The sequence below is a fragment of the Ipomoea triloba genome, chromosome 4 (assembly GCF_003576645.1).
Source record: "Ipomoea triloba cultivar NCNSP0323 chromosome 4, ASM357664v1".
NCBI classification, from domain to species: domain Eukaryota; kingdom Viridiplantae; phylum Streptophyta; class Magnoliopsida; order Solanales; family Convolvulaceae; genus Ipomoea; species Ipomoea triloba.
In genome coordinates this window covers 4148486-4166621 of record NC_044919.1, presented here as the reverse complement: position 1 = coordinate 4166621, position 18136 = coordinate 4148486, and the positions used below count along the sequence as shown (strand labels likewise).

General features: G+C 32.9%; 3 protein-coding genes across 4 annotated transcripts; 2 read left to right on the top strand and 1 right to left on the bottom strand.

Moving 5' to 3' along the window:
* Positions 1–53: 53 nt before the first annotated feature.
* LOC116014835 (receptor-like protein kinase HSL1) lies at positions 54–4126 on the bottom strand. The gene is made up of 4 exons (XM_031254792.1): positions 1948–4126; positions 1504–1860; positions 789–1125; positions 54–174 (listed from the first exon to the last, which is right to left on the bottom strand). The coding sequence occupies exons 1-4, from the start codon at positions 4124–4126 to the stop codon at positions 54–56; spliced, it is 2994 nt and encodes a 997-aa protein (XP_031110652.1).
* Positions 4127–8880: 4754 nt separating this feature from the next.
* LOC116016707 lies at positions 8881–11738 on the top strand. Its single transcript, XM_031257080.1, has 2 exons — positions 8881–9073; positions 9689–11738. Exon 2 carries the CDS (start codon positions 9736–9738, stop codon positions 11245–11247), a length of 1512 nt encoding a protein of 503 aa, XP_031112940.1. The 5' UTR covers positions 8881–9073; positions 9689–9735; the 3' UTR covers positions 11248–11738.
* Positions 11739–16017: 4279 nt separating this feature from the next.
* On the top strand, positions 16018–18136 carry LOC116017567. 2 transcript variants are annotated; one of them, XM_031258174.1, is made up of 3 exons: positions 16018–16087; positions 16213–16934; positions 17650–18136. In XM_031258174.1, the coding sequence occupies exons 1-3, from the start codon at positions 16029–16031 to the stop codon at positions 17661–17663; spliced, it is 795 nt and encodes a 264-aa protein (XP_031114034.1). In that variant the 5' UTR covers positions 16018–16028; the 3' UTR covers positions 17664–18136. The 2 variants fall into 2 exon arrangements, with proteins under 2 accessions (XP_031114034.1, XP_031114033.1); XM_031258173.1 differs by having other exon boundaries at positions 16213–18136.

Sequence of the window (18136 nt, the reverse complement as noted above, 5' to 3'; positions counted from 1 at the left end):
TTAATTAAGCTAATAATAATAATAATAAGATGGTGAGGATCATATCGGAGGAGCTAGGATAGCAATATAATTGATCTTCCCTTCCAGCTGCTCTCATCTATTACTGTATTGCTTAATGTGAACAACAAAGTTACGTTGTTGAATTGGGTGGACTTGGAGTCAAAGTCAATGTCACTGTTATCATAATTCATTGAATTCAACCAAAACTTATATGTATGAACAACACATCAAAAAATCCTCTACTTATTTTACTATTAATTAATTAAATTTATAAGCAAACATATGATAATGAAAATGACAACATGATGAATTGGGTGATGACCTAGGTTTTATGCCAGTTTTGTATATAATTAGATTATTAAGAAGCATTATTAATTGAGAGAATTTTTTAAAATAAATACAAATTACAAGTGCATATCATAAAGTTAATAAGTGTGTGAATAACATGGCTAGCGACTCATCAATTTTCTATTCACCATCACTTTATTTCAAACCATTCTGCATGCTAGGTTCACACAAAAATGTCTAATTGTTTGAACATAGTGAATAGTGATTTTGACTATGTATTTAATAAAAGAATTAATTCTATTTTTGGTTCTAGATTTATAGGTGACAGTATACTTTTAATCTATTTTTATTATGACATTCACATTTGGCATCATTATTGGTCCTTTATTAACAATTTTTTTTAATGTCTTTAAATACAAAGGCATTTTGATTTTTTAATTACGATTTTTTCAAAAAAATATACAAAGGCATGTCGATAAATTACAAGGAAAAAAACAAACCAATAAAAAACCCTATTTTTTGAAATTCTCCCACGGTTGCCCAAACCATTTCCTTTACTACTCCCTCCCTCCACTAAACAAATTGCTGCCAACTCTGAGTAATACCAATTCAGGACAATCGCATCCAATACACTTTTTAAGGATTTCTGGCCTATAGCAGCTGGTGTAGACTGAGTTACTGAAATTGGTGGTGACGGAGGAGGTGGTACAGTCGCCGGAATCGGTGCCGGAGGTGGAACATGACCACCACCTACTCCCGGAGTTTTCACAGCAGCAATGTGTAGAAGAGGTTTGAGATGAGGGCATGATCGTACGAGCTTGAAGACGCAAGCGAGGCCTGTGAACAGGTAAACATGCTTCATTAATTCCTCCACTAGTTAAGTTGCCTATTTCCTGTGAATACTATTAATTTTGGAACTCCATATAATTACTACTGTGCACCAGAAAGATTATCTTTCTCTTAACATCTAATAAAATCAAGGAAACAAAGTGGAGTTGCATTATATATGATTATATTTAGGGGTTGAAGAGTACCTACAATAGAAAGTCAATTGATTATTATTTATGAGGAAAACGTACTTACGAGGAAAATCAAATTGGCCATTAAGTACAAAAGTCACATTAAACATAGGATTTTGCAATGGGATAAGTCCATTATGAAGGAAAAAAGGAAATATTGTCTATCCACTCCTTGAAGACAAATGGTTGTTCTCACTGTTGATTTGAGTTTCAGTAGCCCCATTCGGAATAGCTCTCTCAAAAGCATTGTTGCATCTTTGAAGAATTTGCAAAACATATTTCATGGATGGCCTGCTCGAAGGAGAACTCAAAGTACACGCGAGGCCTAATTTGAAAAGGATAGTTGCTGCTTCCAGGTAATGTGGATCCTTGATTTCTTCATCCAGGACATCTGCAACAGAGTTTCCTTCTCGTTGGTGTTTGTATGCCCATTGTGCCAGGTTGATGTCCTCATTTGGAGTCACGGCTTCTCTTCCAGTTGCCAATTCCAAGAGCACTACACCAAAGCTGTAGATGTCGCTCTTCACATTCACTTTTAGTGTGCTGCAGTATTCTGCAATCCCATGCTATATATATGTAATACTGCGAGTATAAAACACAACAAGAATTGAACTAACTGTTGAAGATATAAAGAACGTACCTGGGGCAATGTAACCAAAGGTTCCCACAATGGCGGAAGCTGTTTCTGGATTTGCTTCACTCGCTGGTATCTTTGCTAGTCCGAAGTCTGCAATCTTAGCATTGAATTCGGAGTCTAGAAGTATGTTGCTGGATTTGATATCTCTATGAAGAATAGGTGGACTGCAATCATGATGCATATATTTGAGCCCCTGTGCAGCTCCAATGGCAATGTTTAGCCTTCTCTCCCAGTGCAAGACTTGAGCAGAAGTTTCAACCACTGTTAAGCCTTTCTTCTTTCCATGCAACAATCTGTAAAGGCATTGTTTGTCCATATATTCATACACAAGAAGCTTTGTGTTGTTTCCAGTGATGCAGCATAAGAGCTTCACTATGTTGCAGTGCCTGATTCCCCCAAGGATTTGAACCTCTGCTAGGAACTGTTTCTGCAACCTGTGGCCTTGCCTTGGTTCATGCCGTATGCTTTTCACAGCAACACTTTGGCCTTGTGTGGTGGTCACTCTATATACTTTCCCCGACCCTCCATTTCCAATCAAATTTTCATCTGTCAGACCACCCAAAATTTCCCCTTCACTGAATTCCAACCTTTGAAATGGAATCATAGTCTGTTCTTCTTCTCCATCGTTTTCCTCCCTCCTTTCCCCCTTGGGTCTGAACACCAGTATCAGAATTCCTAACCCAATGATGAGTAGCGCTGCTATCGCGACACAAGTTATGATGATTTTCTTTGATTTACTTGGCTTATTGGAACTGCAGTTTATGTGTAGTGGCATAATATCAGACAACCATTGGGAAGGGCATATTGGCAGTTCCTTCTTATCTATCAAACATGAACATAAATTGACCTTATCAAAGCATATATCATACGGAAATTTTCCCTTGACTAACTCATAAGGGATTCTCCCAGAAAAGTGGTTCAAGCAAATCCAAAGGGTATCCAGTGTCGGTGTATCCCATATATTGCTGACAGTTTTGCATATGTCCCCAGAAAATTGGTTATCTGACAGGTCTATGTGAGTCAGACTAAATAAATCCAGTTTTACAGGTATTTCACCACTCAAATTGTTAGAAGCCAGTGAAAGATAGTGCAGATTATGCAGCCGGAGCAATCTAGCAGGTATAGGGCCACTAAAAGAATTATTGGACAGATCCAAGTGGCCAAGATTGTATAAACTCCCTATATTATCTGGTATTGATCCATTCAAAGAATTATTGGACAAATCTAAAGAGCTAAGGTGGTATAAATTTCCTATATCTTCTGGCATTGATCCATTCAAATGGTTACTTGAAAGATCAAGATACTCCAATAAACTGTAAACCACCCTGGGTGTCGGTATCTCACCGGACAACATGTTCTGCCCAAGATTTAAACTACGTAGCTTTTTCATGGAAAACAACTGGCTTGGTATTTCACCAGTCAATTTGTTAAAAGAAAGTGAGAGATGAGACAGTTGCTGCAAGTCTAACAATGCATTAGGAATTGGACCACTTAAAGAATTTATAGACAAATCCAAGTAGCCAAGATTGTATAAATTCCCTATATCATATGGTATTGAGCCACTAAAAGAGTTCATGGACAGATCTAAGTAGCTAAGATTATATAAATTTCCTATATCTTTTGGTATTGATTCATTTAATAGGTTATATGACAGATCAAGAGACTCCAAACTATAAGCTACCATGGGTGTCGGTATCTCACCGAACAACATGTTGTTTCGAAGATTTAAACTACGCAGGGTTTTCATGGAAAACAACTCACCTGGTATTTTTCCTTTCAAATAATTTGTGGATAAATCCAAGGTTTCAAGCTTTGAGCAGGTGGAGAGGTTAGCTGGTATAGTTCCCCAGAGACTATTGGAACTGAAATTGATTGAAACAAGGTTGTTGAGCTGGCATAAAATAGTTGAGTCCGGGAATGATCCTTCGGTGTACATTCGGGAGTGAGATATCCGTGTGACACTTCGATTGGAGTTGCATGAAATTCCAGGCCAGTCACATGGGGAGGAAGTGGAGTTCCACTGCTCAAGTGAAAATGGATATCCCCAGTGCTGTTTTAGGATAAGTAAAATAGCCCTTTCATCATCCTCATGAGTGGTTAAAGATTGTGAATAATTTGGGAAGGACAAAAGGAGGATGAAGAAGAAGAAGAAGGCATGATGAATAGGGTGGTGCACCAGCATTTTCAAACAATTCATAAATTAATAATAAGATGGTGAGGATTGAGTGAGAGGAGCTAGCAAGTAGCAATTGCTATTATATTATTGTATTGCTTAATGTGAACAACAAAGTTACGTTGTTGGGTGGACTTGGAGTCAAAGTCAGTGTTATCACAGGTCATTGAACCAAAACATACATGTGAATATAAGTGGAAGTAAAAATTGAGAGTAAAAGTTTAGAGTTAATGTAATATTTTGCATATGAACGACACAACATAAAATCATACTAGTACTTATTTTACTATTAATTAATTAATTTTATAAATAAACATATAACAACAACAACAACAATATGTTGGATTGGGTGAGCTTGGTTTTATGTGAGTTTTGTGTATAAAATTCTTTAAAAAGCATTATAAATTGGGAGATTTTTAATGTGATTTTAAATTTTCTATTGACCATCACTTTATTTCAACCATTCTGCAAGGCTCACATAAATGTCATGCTTGATAATAGTGGTTAGTGATTTTGACTAGGTATTTAATAACTACTATAAAAAAGTAAAATAATAAAAATTAACTCACTCGCGTTAAACTTCGGGTTCAATTTTAGTATTGTTTTGCTCTGAATATGAAAAACTTTGAACATAAAAGTTGTAGGACACGCTCTTAGCTTTCCATAGTCACTTGAATCCCCTTGATTGGACTTCATATTAAGATATGATCAAAACACTATCAACATGTTGCAAGACAAATTCCTCGGAGTGTATCTAAATGTTCTCATTTTTTGGTATCAATGCATTTGGAATCTCTCAAAGTGTTCAATATTAAAGTTGGAGAGGACTTCCTTATCTTTCCTTTGATACTTGAATCATCTCATTTGGACTCCGTATGAGGGATATATAGCCAAAATCCTCTAGCATATCGTTAAAAATAAAATGGTGGGCCGACCACCTTCCAAGCCTGCCAATAGGCGGCCTTTGGGCGGCTCCACGAAACCGTTTTGATGACTCTAGTTATAATTTTTGTTTGAATTGCCTACTCTTCTTATCCACTATTGAATTCAAATCGTTTATAAATCTTAAAACTCACTACCATTTTTACTCCCTTATTTTTGAACAATGGAATAAAAAAACGATTAAAGAAAAAATAAAAGAAGTCATTGTTTTTTTGAAATAAAAGAGAAGTCATTGTTTATTCACTCAATATAGAACTTTAATACACACACTCACATATGTGCGTGTATTATATAACTTTATATATTTATGTATTAATTAATTAATTAATTTGATGGCAATTATAATTTGTTGCCCAACAAAGAAATTTCATCTACTTAAATCTATTACAATTACGATTTTGATTTCAATATTTGTAGTAATATAATGTTCCCCAATTGTTACTAATTAACTAAAAATATATAAAGAAATATGTTGATTTTATAATAAAAATTTATTGATTTTATAATAATTATTTAATTTAATAAATAATAAAAATTGTAGGTGTTCTTGTTCATAATTTGTCACAAAGTAATTAACTTTAACTGCATGTGACTTTATTATTAGTCGGACTATGTTCACTAAAAAAGGATGACTTGATTGGTGTATTGCTTGATTTAAACCATAAATTAAGTTTGGTGGACTTGGACGACTTGGAGTCTACTGCTAACGGATTTCTACACCAAAATTCAATTTAAAGACTTTTATTTTAGTGTAACATATTTGGACTGAAATATATAGAATTGAGTTAAACACCGGGCGTTTACTTCAATTAACAATTTTTCTTTATCTATTTTTTTATTTTTTTTAGGTAAGAGAATACAATTATCAACACTTATTTTTTCTCTTTTTTTTAGAAAAATTTATTCAATTAGTAAAATATCAACATAAATTTTAAACATGAAAATTTATAACCATGGAATTTCTTTTTATGTTTTTTTTGTAGTTAGGTTCGAAAGTTGGACTTGGACCAGGGAGTATTTGGACAAATTAGTCATAGATAGTCTCATTACATTTATATAATAAACACGGTATTTTTTTTAAGTCCAAAACTTGTGAAAGACTGTTTTACGGGTTTTAATCCGTGAGACATGTCAGACCAATATAATTTGAGTGATTGCTAGTATTATGAGTTGGTCTTTGGTTGATTTTTATGACTCAAATTATGTTGACTCAACCCGTCTTACCCGGTCTCCCGTCTCACGGATTGAGACATGTGAAACGGTCTCACACAAATGTAACCTTTTTTTTTAAGTGATGCATTATGATTAGTTGGTGGCCTAGTTTAGTAAATGATTGTTAGCCAATATCTGTTAGCTTATTGGGTTTGAGAGTATTTACTTGATAGCATTAGCTGATTGTAGAAAAGTGTTTGATAAATTAGTTGTTACCTGATAGTTGTTTGGCATAATTTCTTTTATCAAAAAGCTAATTGAAAAAGTTACTTTGAGCAACATTTTGAATTTTAGCACTTTAGAGTTACAAAAAGTTGATTAATCAAACACTTATATTGATTTTTTAACCAAGTCAAACAACTAATAGTGGTCAAATAAATCAAAATTGACCGATAGACTAACTATTTGCCAAACAGGGTCGGTATCTAATTAACGTATCAAAGTATTTTATAATATTATAACCAATTAACCATAAAGTGAGCCAATAACCTTGTGGTCTAGTGACACCTGGTTGCACTTTCATGTGAAAGGGTTGGATTCGATCTTCAGTGGAGGCGCTACTGGATTGGGAAAGTAGTTATGAGTATTTTAAAAAATAAAAAATAAAAAACCATAAAGTGGTGCATTAAAAGATGATAAAATTAGATAGCACTATCAAAACGTGAATTAAGTTCACTTTTTAAAATGTTTCTTCAATTACAAGAGTGACAACAATAAAATAGTTTGTTTAAATATTTTAAACAAAACACCGCAGACACTATATATATAAGCACAATAACAGCAGTTGGACAAATGTTCCTCTCTCCTCCTAATTTTTACATGCAAACTTTCTTCTCGTAGTGTAATTTTCATTAATTGGGAGCCTATAAATTGACTAACTCGCCACTAACTAATAAATAAATTTAATTACCAATCACTTAAAGAAGAAATTTTTTTAAAGAAAAAACAGGGTTTGTAGCATTGCTCCAACAGTTAACATTGTCAGTTGGCCAAAGATTTCAAAATTGAAATTTGATATTTCAAATTCAATTCATGGATAATTCTTATCCATTTCAACTGTTCGCAGGCATCCAAAAATGAAGTTTGATTTCAAAACTTAATGTAGGAATTGACACCCTAAAGATTAATAAATATTTTGTTCAAATTGGACACAATATAATTATGACCCAATTTGACATAATTCCCAGCCCAAATGGACTTATGTAATTAGCCCAATTAGAGTTAAATTGACTACAACTCAAGTCCAAATTAATTGGATTACCTTACAACAGTTGTGAGTTGATATATATAATTAATACACATATCCTTGTAATTTACAAGTTTATATTGTGATTAATAATTTTTTTTTTGGATCACAATATTGTGATTATTAATTATTTAACGATAATTTTAACTTCATCCAACATCTAACGTCATAATTCAGTAAAAATGCAATAATGCAACGAATATAATTGGTGGTTTCGACTATCCAGAAAGCATATATTTTTTTAGGAAAAATGGTAGATGTACTCCATAGAGTATAATTCTCACTAAGTGTTCAGGTTTATTTGATGAAAAAGTAATAAATAAAAATCATTACTCACCCCTTTTATATTAAGCAATCAAAGTATGACACATCATAAGATTTAGAAAACAATAGTAGGAAATGCTAATACACGTAGAATTACTCATTTTGCTGTTAGACGAAGCCAAGAAGAAGATATGCAAGAGGATAAAGATATGAATCGCATGGATGTTAATATTGGGTTTTTTTTTTTCACTTTTGGTCTTACGATTATTGAACCATTTTCACATTTGATCCTCATTCCTAATTTCCCGTCACCAGTGACCAATTGTTTTAGTTGGAAATTATCATAGAAAATGTTAATTTTGTCATTCAAGATAAATCACTTAACAATTATGCATTCATAGTCAATAGCACAGCGATACAAATTTGATTATCAATGATTGAAAATTAAGCCAGAGATCACATGTGTAAAAATTAACTATCAGAAATCAAATATAAAATAATAATCGTATTATAGAAGTGGCAAAAAAAAAAAAACTCAAATATTGGGATTTATCTTCATCAAGATAAGAAGATGAGGAAGAAGCAACAAATTGAAGTTATTGGATTCCAGCTGTTATACTGTGGGCCGCTGTCCATAATGTATTGTGGATCATGATCACAAAATGATGTCGTTTTAATAAGTGGAGAAACGACTCTCGTAAATTTTTATAACTGATACTACAATTCAATTCAAATGATACTACAGTTATGTTGAAATGATATTGCAGTTGTCGAAGACCGTTTCATTCGTCTGGAACTGCAGTTGTGTTGAACTGATACTGCAGTTGTCGGAGACTGTTCATCCGTCTGAAACTGCAATTATGTTATACTGCAATTGTGTTGTGCGGAACAGAAGCCGTCCATATTAAAATTTGCAATTGGATTCAATAATTGAATGTAGGCGTAAGAATGACGCTAAAATTAAATGTAGGGCCCTTGCGACTGGGTGGTGTCATATCACACAATCATAATGTGACGCGTGGATGAGAGAAAGCACAGCCTAACTCCTATAAATATTTCAGTTTAATTAATTATTACCCCCACAAACGCACAACCATAGTTTGAGTTACCAAAAGAAAAAAAAAAAAAAAAAACTTCGAGGTTTGAAAGAGAAATTCCTTTAACGTGAACTTTGTTTCCAGTAAATTTAGACCAAATATGATACTAAGCATGGCGTACGAGGTGGGAGGGATTCAAAGTCTTCGGACTTAAATTTCACTCAAAAATTCAGACTTGGAAGCCTTCCACTTCAGGTATTCATATGCTCTTCATCTCATCTTCTAAACATTAATAATTATTTGCAATTTCATATTTTAGTTAGGAATCATAAACACAAAACATGGTGCATGATTTTACCTGAATTTGTTTACATATAAGCCATGTTTGATAAATGGATATTAGCTAATAGCGGTTAGCGGATTAGGTCGGAAGGTATGATTAGTTAATAACAGTAGTTGATTATAGAAATGAGATTGGTAAATTAGTTGTTAGCTGATAGCTCTTTGGTATAATTTTTTTTTTGAATTTTAACTTTTTGGAATACAAAGAGTTTATTAACTAAACACTTATATTGATTTTTTTTTAATCAAACCAAACAACTAATAGTGATCAAAAGTTAATTGAAAAAGTTGTTTTGAGTAGCATTTTGAATTTTAACTTTTTGGAATACAAAGAGTTTATTAACTAAACACTTATATTGATTTTTTTTAATCAAACCAAACAACTAATAGTGATCAAATAGGTAAAAATTGACTGATTATTTACCGAACAGGGTCTTAGTGAAATATTAAATGAGAACATAATTTTTATTTTTTATTTTTTTGTAAAAAAAAGTATTATTAATCTCAAATTTTTATTATATATTTCAGACAACAAATTTCAGACATCAAAACTGGAAGATTAAACACATTGGATCATGGCAAAAACATTCAGGTTTGAAAAAACAGAATTGAAGACATTGCCTGAAAAAGATCACTTCAAAACTCCTCGGAGAGAAAAACTCTCAGAAGAGGAGAAATGTATTATTGACAATTTCTGGAATTTGACTATTACTCCCAGTCCCCCGACAGTTGCTAAAAAATTAGCATGCTGCAGGGCTCTTGTAAGCCACTTGTATTGGGAGAAACATAAGAAACCATTTACTTGTTATGTTATGTATACTGGTCCTAAAGCTGGAGTATACTTAACATGGGAAGAAATTGTTCTTCTTAGGGAAGAACTTGAAACATCCCCGAGATATGGATCACCTTCATATCAAGGATTTTATAAAATTGATGAGGCCATCGAATCTGCAACTAAAAATTGCGGAAAAGATTTCATCATCTCTCCTGATGTGAAAAAATATCAGGAATACTTGAAACTTTTTAAAACACATTTTGATCAAGAATTTTTAAACAAAAGTGGGAATTCACCCAGTGCACTTGTTTTAGCATCTTCTTCCTCCATCCAAAAGAGGGATTTAGAAGATGAACTATTTACTAAATTTTCTGAGAAACTTGAAGCTCCTCCTCAAACTTCTTCAAAGGGTAAAGGAGTATTGGTTTTAGAAAAACCAGCACAAATTTCAACTGTCATTCCCAGAAGTACTCCTCCTGTGAATGAGACAACATTTCAGACTTTTTGTCTTCTTCAAGAATTTTTAGCCCAAGTGGCTAACACTCAAATTATTCATCCAGGGATTTCCACTACTTGGGAATTCGAATTCTCTTACAACCCTTCCAAATTTTGTTCAAGCCAGTTTGACAATTGCCCAGAAAACAAGGGCGGGCCATGTTACTGTAAACTGGATTGGGCAATTAGAAAGGCCAATATCCACATTCCTTCATTCAAACCCTTCAGGTTCAGAGACTACCTGGTAACCATTCAGACTTTAATCCAATATGGATTAATTGAATCCATTTTCTTTCCACCATTATACTCTGACTTCTCAGAATATTTTCCAAAATTTTTAGCTGAGACAGTCGAACAAGTAGTCCTTGAAACCCCAAGAAACACCCAATTAAAATTTGTCTCTCTTTACCCAGACTTTGAACAAAACATTCCTTCATTTCATCTGATAGATGCCTCCTTCAAAGGCATAGATGATGAATATACAGACTTCCCAGTCCAAAATATTGGACCAAAGACTATCAAAATTGAAGAACCATTAGAGACACAATTGGATCTGATTCGAGCTAAGATCATTGCGAGTGAGTTTGGCTGGACAGGGAAAAAATGCGTTACTAAAAAACTCCTCAGAGAGGATAGATTTGTAAAAGTTTATTGCGATTCAAACATTGCATCAAAATGCTTTTTTCCTTTCGATGTTGAACACTCTAGACCCCGGTGGGTAGAGATATTCCGCAATCAAATACGAAGGCAAGGCGGCTCAGCATTTGGATCAAGACCGTTTTCTTCTGACTCATCCAAAAGAAGGAGATGTGACTGAAAGAAAGAAGATACCATTTGCTACATTTTGATAATGAAAACTGGTGAGAAAAGCTTTCGCAGAAAAAAAAAAAAACTGGTGAGAAAAGCAAGTGGGAAGTAAATGAAAGCCGAAACTTTTGACATTTGGACACTGAAGGAGACTTTATTATCTAGCCTTGAAGTGATAACTAGCGTTGAAAAATAAGGCAAAGAAAGGGCATGTCCCTTCAACTTTATTATCTGCTGTGTGTGTATATATGTATGAGCGTATGTTTGTGTGTTTTTTTTTAAAGAAAGTATGTGTGTTAAGGAATAGATCTTCTAAAAAATAAAGCTAAGAAAGGAGGCATGTTCCTTTCAATATATGTGTGTCTATATGTGTATGTGTGTTAAGGAATATAGATCTTTTAAAAAATAAGGCTAAGAAAGGAGGCATGTTACTTTCAATATGTTTGTGTTTGTACGCGTGTCTTAAGAAATAAACTTTTCAGGAGTTTATTTTTATTTGTATTTATTTGCATAATTTTTATTTGTTTATTGGAACCATTTTCACATTTCTCTATTAGTATATTTAACTATAAATATTTATGTATTTGTCATGAATAAAATACAAGTATTCCTATTTTGTTAGCTAGGTATCGAGCATATTTTTTCAATGAGATATCTGTTCAAAGCATTGACGGAGCTGCCAGGTGTCCCCACTCACTCCACACCCACCCCATATATAGCTTTGTATGTATATATGTATATATATATACATGTTTTAGATATAAAATATAAATATATAAAAACAGATGCATTAAACAAAGTGTAAGTTAGACAAAATGGTAGAATCTTGTTTTGCTTTAACAAAGGTCGTGTGTTCGAATACTATGGGAGGTTCAAATCCATTATTGCTTCAAAAAAGTTTTATGAATTTTTTAATAATATATATATATATATATATATTATTTGCTTTTGGTTTGTTTGTATGGGTATCTCCCTCTTCTCTCGATCAAATATATATATAAAATTTGTTTGGTTTGTTTTCTATTTGAATACTACTGACTCTATTACAATGCAATATCTGTTATTGCCTCCACCTCCCGTATAATGGGAAGGGTTTGATGCCACTGGACCACAAGGTCCTTGGCTATTTGAATTAATTTATCAAATTAATTATGTTTCATATTTTGTTTTAAATATTTTTATAAAATTTTGATATGTTTTATTTATCGCCTATATCCAACAATATTTATGATTATATTTTTTAAATATTTTTTTCTTTTTTTTTTTAATATTTCGTCCCGCTGGAACAAATTCCTAGATACGTCCATGGTTCAAAGCTTCTTTAGTGACTAAGAAATTTTAGTCTTGTGGTCAAACCAGTAATCATTCAAAATATTTTTTTATATTGCTTTATCCCAAGGTTTGGTGTTTGTGCCAAATTGATGTAAATAATGAATATACAGACTTCCCAGTCCAAAATATTGGACCAAAAACTATTACAATTGAAGAACCACTACATACACAATTGGATCGGGTTCGAGCAAATATAAGATTATTGCCAATGATTTTGGATGGACAAGAACAAAATTTGTTACTAAAATTTTATATGCTATGAAAATAGATACTTAACCAAATGGGTTCGAACAAATGTAGCATATATATATATATAATTGGGAACGGGACGGGGCGGGGCAGGGAGGGGTATTCCGTCGCCGGCAGGAAATTAGAAAAAGCCCCCATCCCGTTCTCGATCCTCAAAATTTTTCTCCGTCCTTCAAGCTACTGTACATATATATTAATTATATGAATGAATGAGTACCCCTTCCCTTAGAGCAACTCCATCAACGCATAAAAGGTAGTTTTTGGAACAGTGTTTTGCTTATTTGGAAGAAAGAGAGTATAGGAGAGAGAATGGGGTGAAGCATCTGCTAATTTAGAGATATTAGAACAGTAAAAGGTTTGCGAAAATCGAAGGAGGAGCTGTGCTTCGCGCACAGCACAGGCGCGCCTGACAGACTGTTTAGTTTCTTTTTTTTATTATTATTTTTAATCAAATTTGCTTTCTTTATTTTTTTTTTCCATTTTCTCTTTCCTAATCACACTCACAAAAACTCCTCAATTACCACGAAAAAACTCCATTGATAAGGATGCTCTTATGATCCAAAAAAAAAAAGTAAAAATTTATACGAATGAATGTTACACCAAATAAATGAGTACAACATATTCATTATCATACTTAATTCAAAATACTCTTAATCGTACCAGATAGTACGGAGTAATATATATTCCTATTCTTTCATACGGAACATATATACAATAGTTATACAGGTTCGAACATACGATACGTATTCAATTATTCTATAATTTATGAAAATAAATCTTTGTAGTAAAAGCATTTCGAGAAAAGTATTTTGATAAACATGAACATTTATAAAAAAAAAAAAAAAAATATTATCTTGGGAGATAATATTTTAGTTAACATGAATCTTACTTAGGAGCCAAAATCCCAAGTCACAGGAAGTTGATGAAGAAGGATAAATTGTTGATGAATAAGGAAAAGAGTAAGGGTGTGTTTGGTTGGTGGGTTTAGGCCTAAGGAATGGGTATGAAAGTGATTGTTAGTGTTTGGTTGATAGGTTTTGAGAATGCTACTATGGGTTTGGAATACCCCATTAATGAGAAAACTCATACTCTTATTAAATAAGGGTTTCATTTCCCTTCCTCATTTCTTCCCTAACTATTAATAATCATTCTCATTCCACCCAACTACCAAACATGCTAAATACTTTCACCAAAATCCATTACCCTTACCAAGTATTTGATACCCATTCCTATTCCGATTCCCATGTGCGAACCAAACGCACCCTAAGATTTTATTTTTATTTTTTGGTCACATTAGAAGAAGAAAGAAAGAATATGAAAGAAGAATAGAGAAAGAAATTACGCTATGAGTTATGGAAATGAGATAAATATATAATTGCTCTGCCAACACTTCTGCACGAAACTTCAATAATTCATTGATTCATAAATGCATGATTGCTATATCACTATTACTACTTTTTACTATTATTGTCATCACTATGAAAGTGATGGATCTTTGTCTCCCACTTTCTAGTAATTAAATATATGCATACAGATTATTTATATACCAAGACAAAATATATTGAAAAAAGTCTTCATTATTGGTGATAAAATTTTGTAGGAATCTATGCACGTGAATCTTTATCTTTCTTTTAATATGTAATAATAATAGTAATAATTATTTAGGAGTATACTAGTATATATCAACTAATTTTGAAGGTATTATTGTCAAAATATTATTAATGAACATATTTTTAGTAATAAATAATATCAATGAATTAACTAGGTGTTGCAATCTACCTCCCTTGTTAATTCTTCACAGCAGCTATAACATCATTTATTTGAAAAAACAGATGCATTTGTTATGTTCAAATGTTATATTTTCACTTGTAATGAAAGAATAATATGAAAAGATATTTTTGTCCTTTCATTTACACGGTGTTGACTAAGCAAATTAATGGTTGGATCACGATTGATAATATTTTAAAACTCGAAAAATTATGATAGATAACATTTTAAAACTCGGAGAATCACAAATGATCAATTTTAAAATTTAAAATTATAGGTGGTAACATTTTAAAACTGATCATAGATGATCAATTTAAAAATTTATAACTAAACATAACAAAATCAGTCAAATCACCAAACTCGGAAAACCTTCACTTGTATTTATCCTTCAAATAACGTATGGAATATTTTTTTAGGATATTCCTACTAGCTTTATGCGCATGCATTTTTTAAGGCCAATTAAGGCTGCTACACGCATCCATGGGCACATGGTTTACAACTTCAGACTTCAAAAACATTAATATATATATATATATATATATATATATATATATATATATTCTTATTTAACCTATACGGTTTACAACTTCAGACTTGGACGCATGGTTTACGGGAATTACAGCGTTATGGTAAAAAAGATATTCTTATTTAATTATAAAGTACACATATATCCACACCTCAAACAGGAATTACAGCTTTATGGTAAAAAAAGATATTCTTATTTAATTATAAAGTACACATATATCCACACCTCAAACGAAGCAAAACCATCCTAGTCTTTTTTTTTCTCCCTTCACGTGAATATATATTTTTTGAAAATATATAAAGAAGAATTCTACTTTAAAAAAAAAAAAAAAAGTAGCATGGCATCTTAGTTTTTAGATGAAGTAAAGAATGCCATGTTAGATATAATTGTCTGCAGATAATGCATTTGGGAATTATTATTGCAGGTGATGATGATAATCATCATAATTTTCATTTCTTCTTAGCTGTGGCTGCTGTGTTATTCTTCTGATTTCTCAGAGCACAAACAAACAAATATATACACACAAACTTTACAACCGGATATCCACATATCTATTATAATATTTTTATTATAATATATTTTATTTATCTTTTAGTTCCGGCCGACAGAGAGAAAATGGTCTTGATGTCAATCCACACCCAAAACATGGAGTCTTTTAGTTACGCCACATATATATTATGGAAAATAGTACTTTTCCAGTAAAAGTGAGGGAGTATAAAATAGAAGTACATGTAATATATATATTCATATATTATATATAAAAAAATACTATATATATTCCTAATTTGTACTCCCTTGATATTTTTATTAAGATCCACAAGATAAAAATAACTAATCATTTATTATCAGAAAGTAAAAATAATAGTGGGAGAGTAGAAATAAGGAGTACGTGTTGTGGAACTCTTATATATATTCCTATGTTCCAGATATTCAACACAAAACCCATTGACATCTATGCTCTTCATCTAATCTTCAGGTATTCATATGCTCTTCATCTCATCTTCTGAACCATCAATAATTAATTATTTGCAATTTCATATTTTAGTTTACATCAAAATTTTGTTTAGAAAATTATTATGCTCATAACAAGTATGTTTGCAGAAAATTTGAAACTGGAAGATTAAACACTGCACATTGGATCATGGCAAAAACATTCTGGTTTGAAAGAACAGAACTGAGGACATTTTCTGATGAAGAAGATCAGTTCAGAACTCCTTGGAGAGAACTCCTCCAAGAAGAGGAGAAATGTATCATTGACAATTTATGGAATATGAGTTCTCCCCAGGCAAAAGCTAAACAAGTAGCTTGCATCAAGGCTCTTGTAAGCTACTTTTGTTTGGGGAAACATAAGAAACCATTCACTTGTTATGTTCTGTATACTGGTCCTAAGGCCGGGGTATACTTAACATGGGAAGAATTGGTTCCTTTTAAGGAAGAACTTGAAATATCTATGAGATATGGACAACCCTCATATAAGGGATTCTATGATATTGATGAGGCCATCAAATCCGCATTTCAAATTTGCGGAAAAGATATCATCATCTCTCCTGATGTGAAGAGATATCAGGAATATTTGAAAGTGTTAAAAACATCTTTTGATCAAGAATTTCCAAACAAAACTGGGAATTCACCTCGTACACGTGTTCTAGCATCTTCTCCTTCCCTTCAAAAGAGGGAAAATTCAGAAGATAAGCCTTCATCTGGTCCCACACCATTACCTGTGAAACTTGAAGCTCCTCCTCAAACTTCTTCTTCAAAGGGAAAAGGAGTACAACCGGTCTCAGACCATTTACCAGCACAAATTTCAACAGTCATTCCTACAGGTACTAATGAGCCAACATTTCATACATTTTGTCTTCTCCAAGAGTTTCTAGCCCAAGTCACTAACACTCTAGGGATTTCCACTTCCTGGGAATTTGAATTCGCTTACAACCCTTTCAAATTTTGTTCAAGCCAGTTTGACAGTTGCCCAGAAAACAAGGGCGGGCAGTGCTATTGTAAATTGGATTGGGGAATTAGAAAGGCCAATATTCACATTCCTTCATTCAAACCCTTGAGGTTCAGAGGCTACCCGGTAACCATTCAGACTTTAATCCAACACGGATTAATTGATTCTATTTTCTTTCCACCATCAATCACTGATTTCTCAGAGTATTTTCCAGAAATTTTAGCAGAGACATTCGAACAAATAGTCCTGGTAAACCCTAGAAAAACCCAATTAAAATTTCTGTCTCTTTACCCAGATTTTGAACAAAACATTCCATCATTCCATCTGATAGATGCCTCCTTCCAAGGCATAGATGATGAATATACAGACTTCCCAGTCCAAAATATTGGACCAAAGACTATTCAAATTGAAGAGCCATTGCAGACACAATTGGATCTGGTTCGAGCTAAAATTATTGCCAATGAGTTTGGATGGACAAGACAAAAATTTGATACAAAAAAACTGGTGAGAGAGGATAGATCTGTAAAAATTTATTGTGATTCAAGCATTGCATCACAAGTCTTTTTTCCTTTCAATGTTGAACATTCTAGACCCAGGCGGGTAGAGTTATACCGCAATCAAATGCGAAGGCAAGGCAGTTCATCATTTGGATCAAGACCGTCTTCTTTTGACTCATCCAAAAGAAGTAGATTGGAATCTAGATCGCCAAGTGCAACTTCTGGCAAAGCAATTGGAAGTCAACATCAGCCGTAACTTTTGACATTTGGGCTCTGAAGGAGACTAAAGGGTGATGAAGTGATAACTACTTTTGAAAAATATGGCTAAGAAAGGGCATGATATGTATAAACACTGTCTTCTCTGTGTTTGTTTTGCTTTCTGTCTGCTTTGGGTTTGTTTAGTTTTGTTGTCTGATCTTGTTTTCTCTTAAATAGAAACTGTCTTCTTGAGGTTTAATTGGTTTTTGCTGTTGATTTTCTTCCTTTTGCCTTCTTTGGTTGTTCGTTTCATTTGTTCTTCTGGTTCGTGTGCACCAACACCACGATGATTTATCTTCAATGGGATAAGATTACCTGGCTA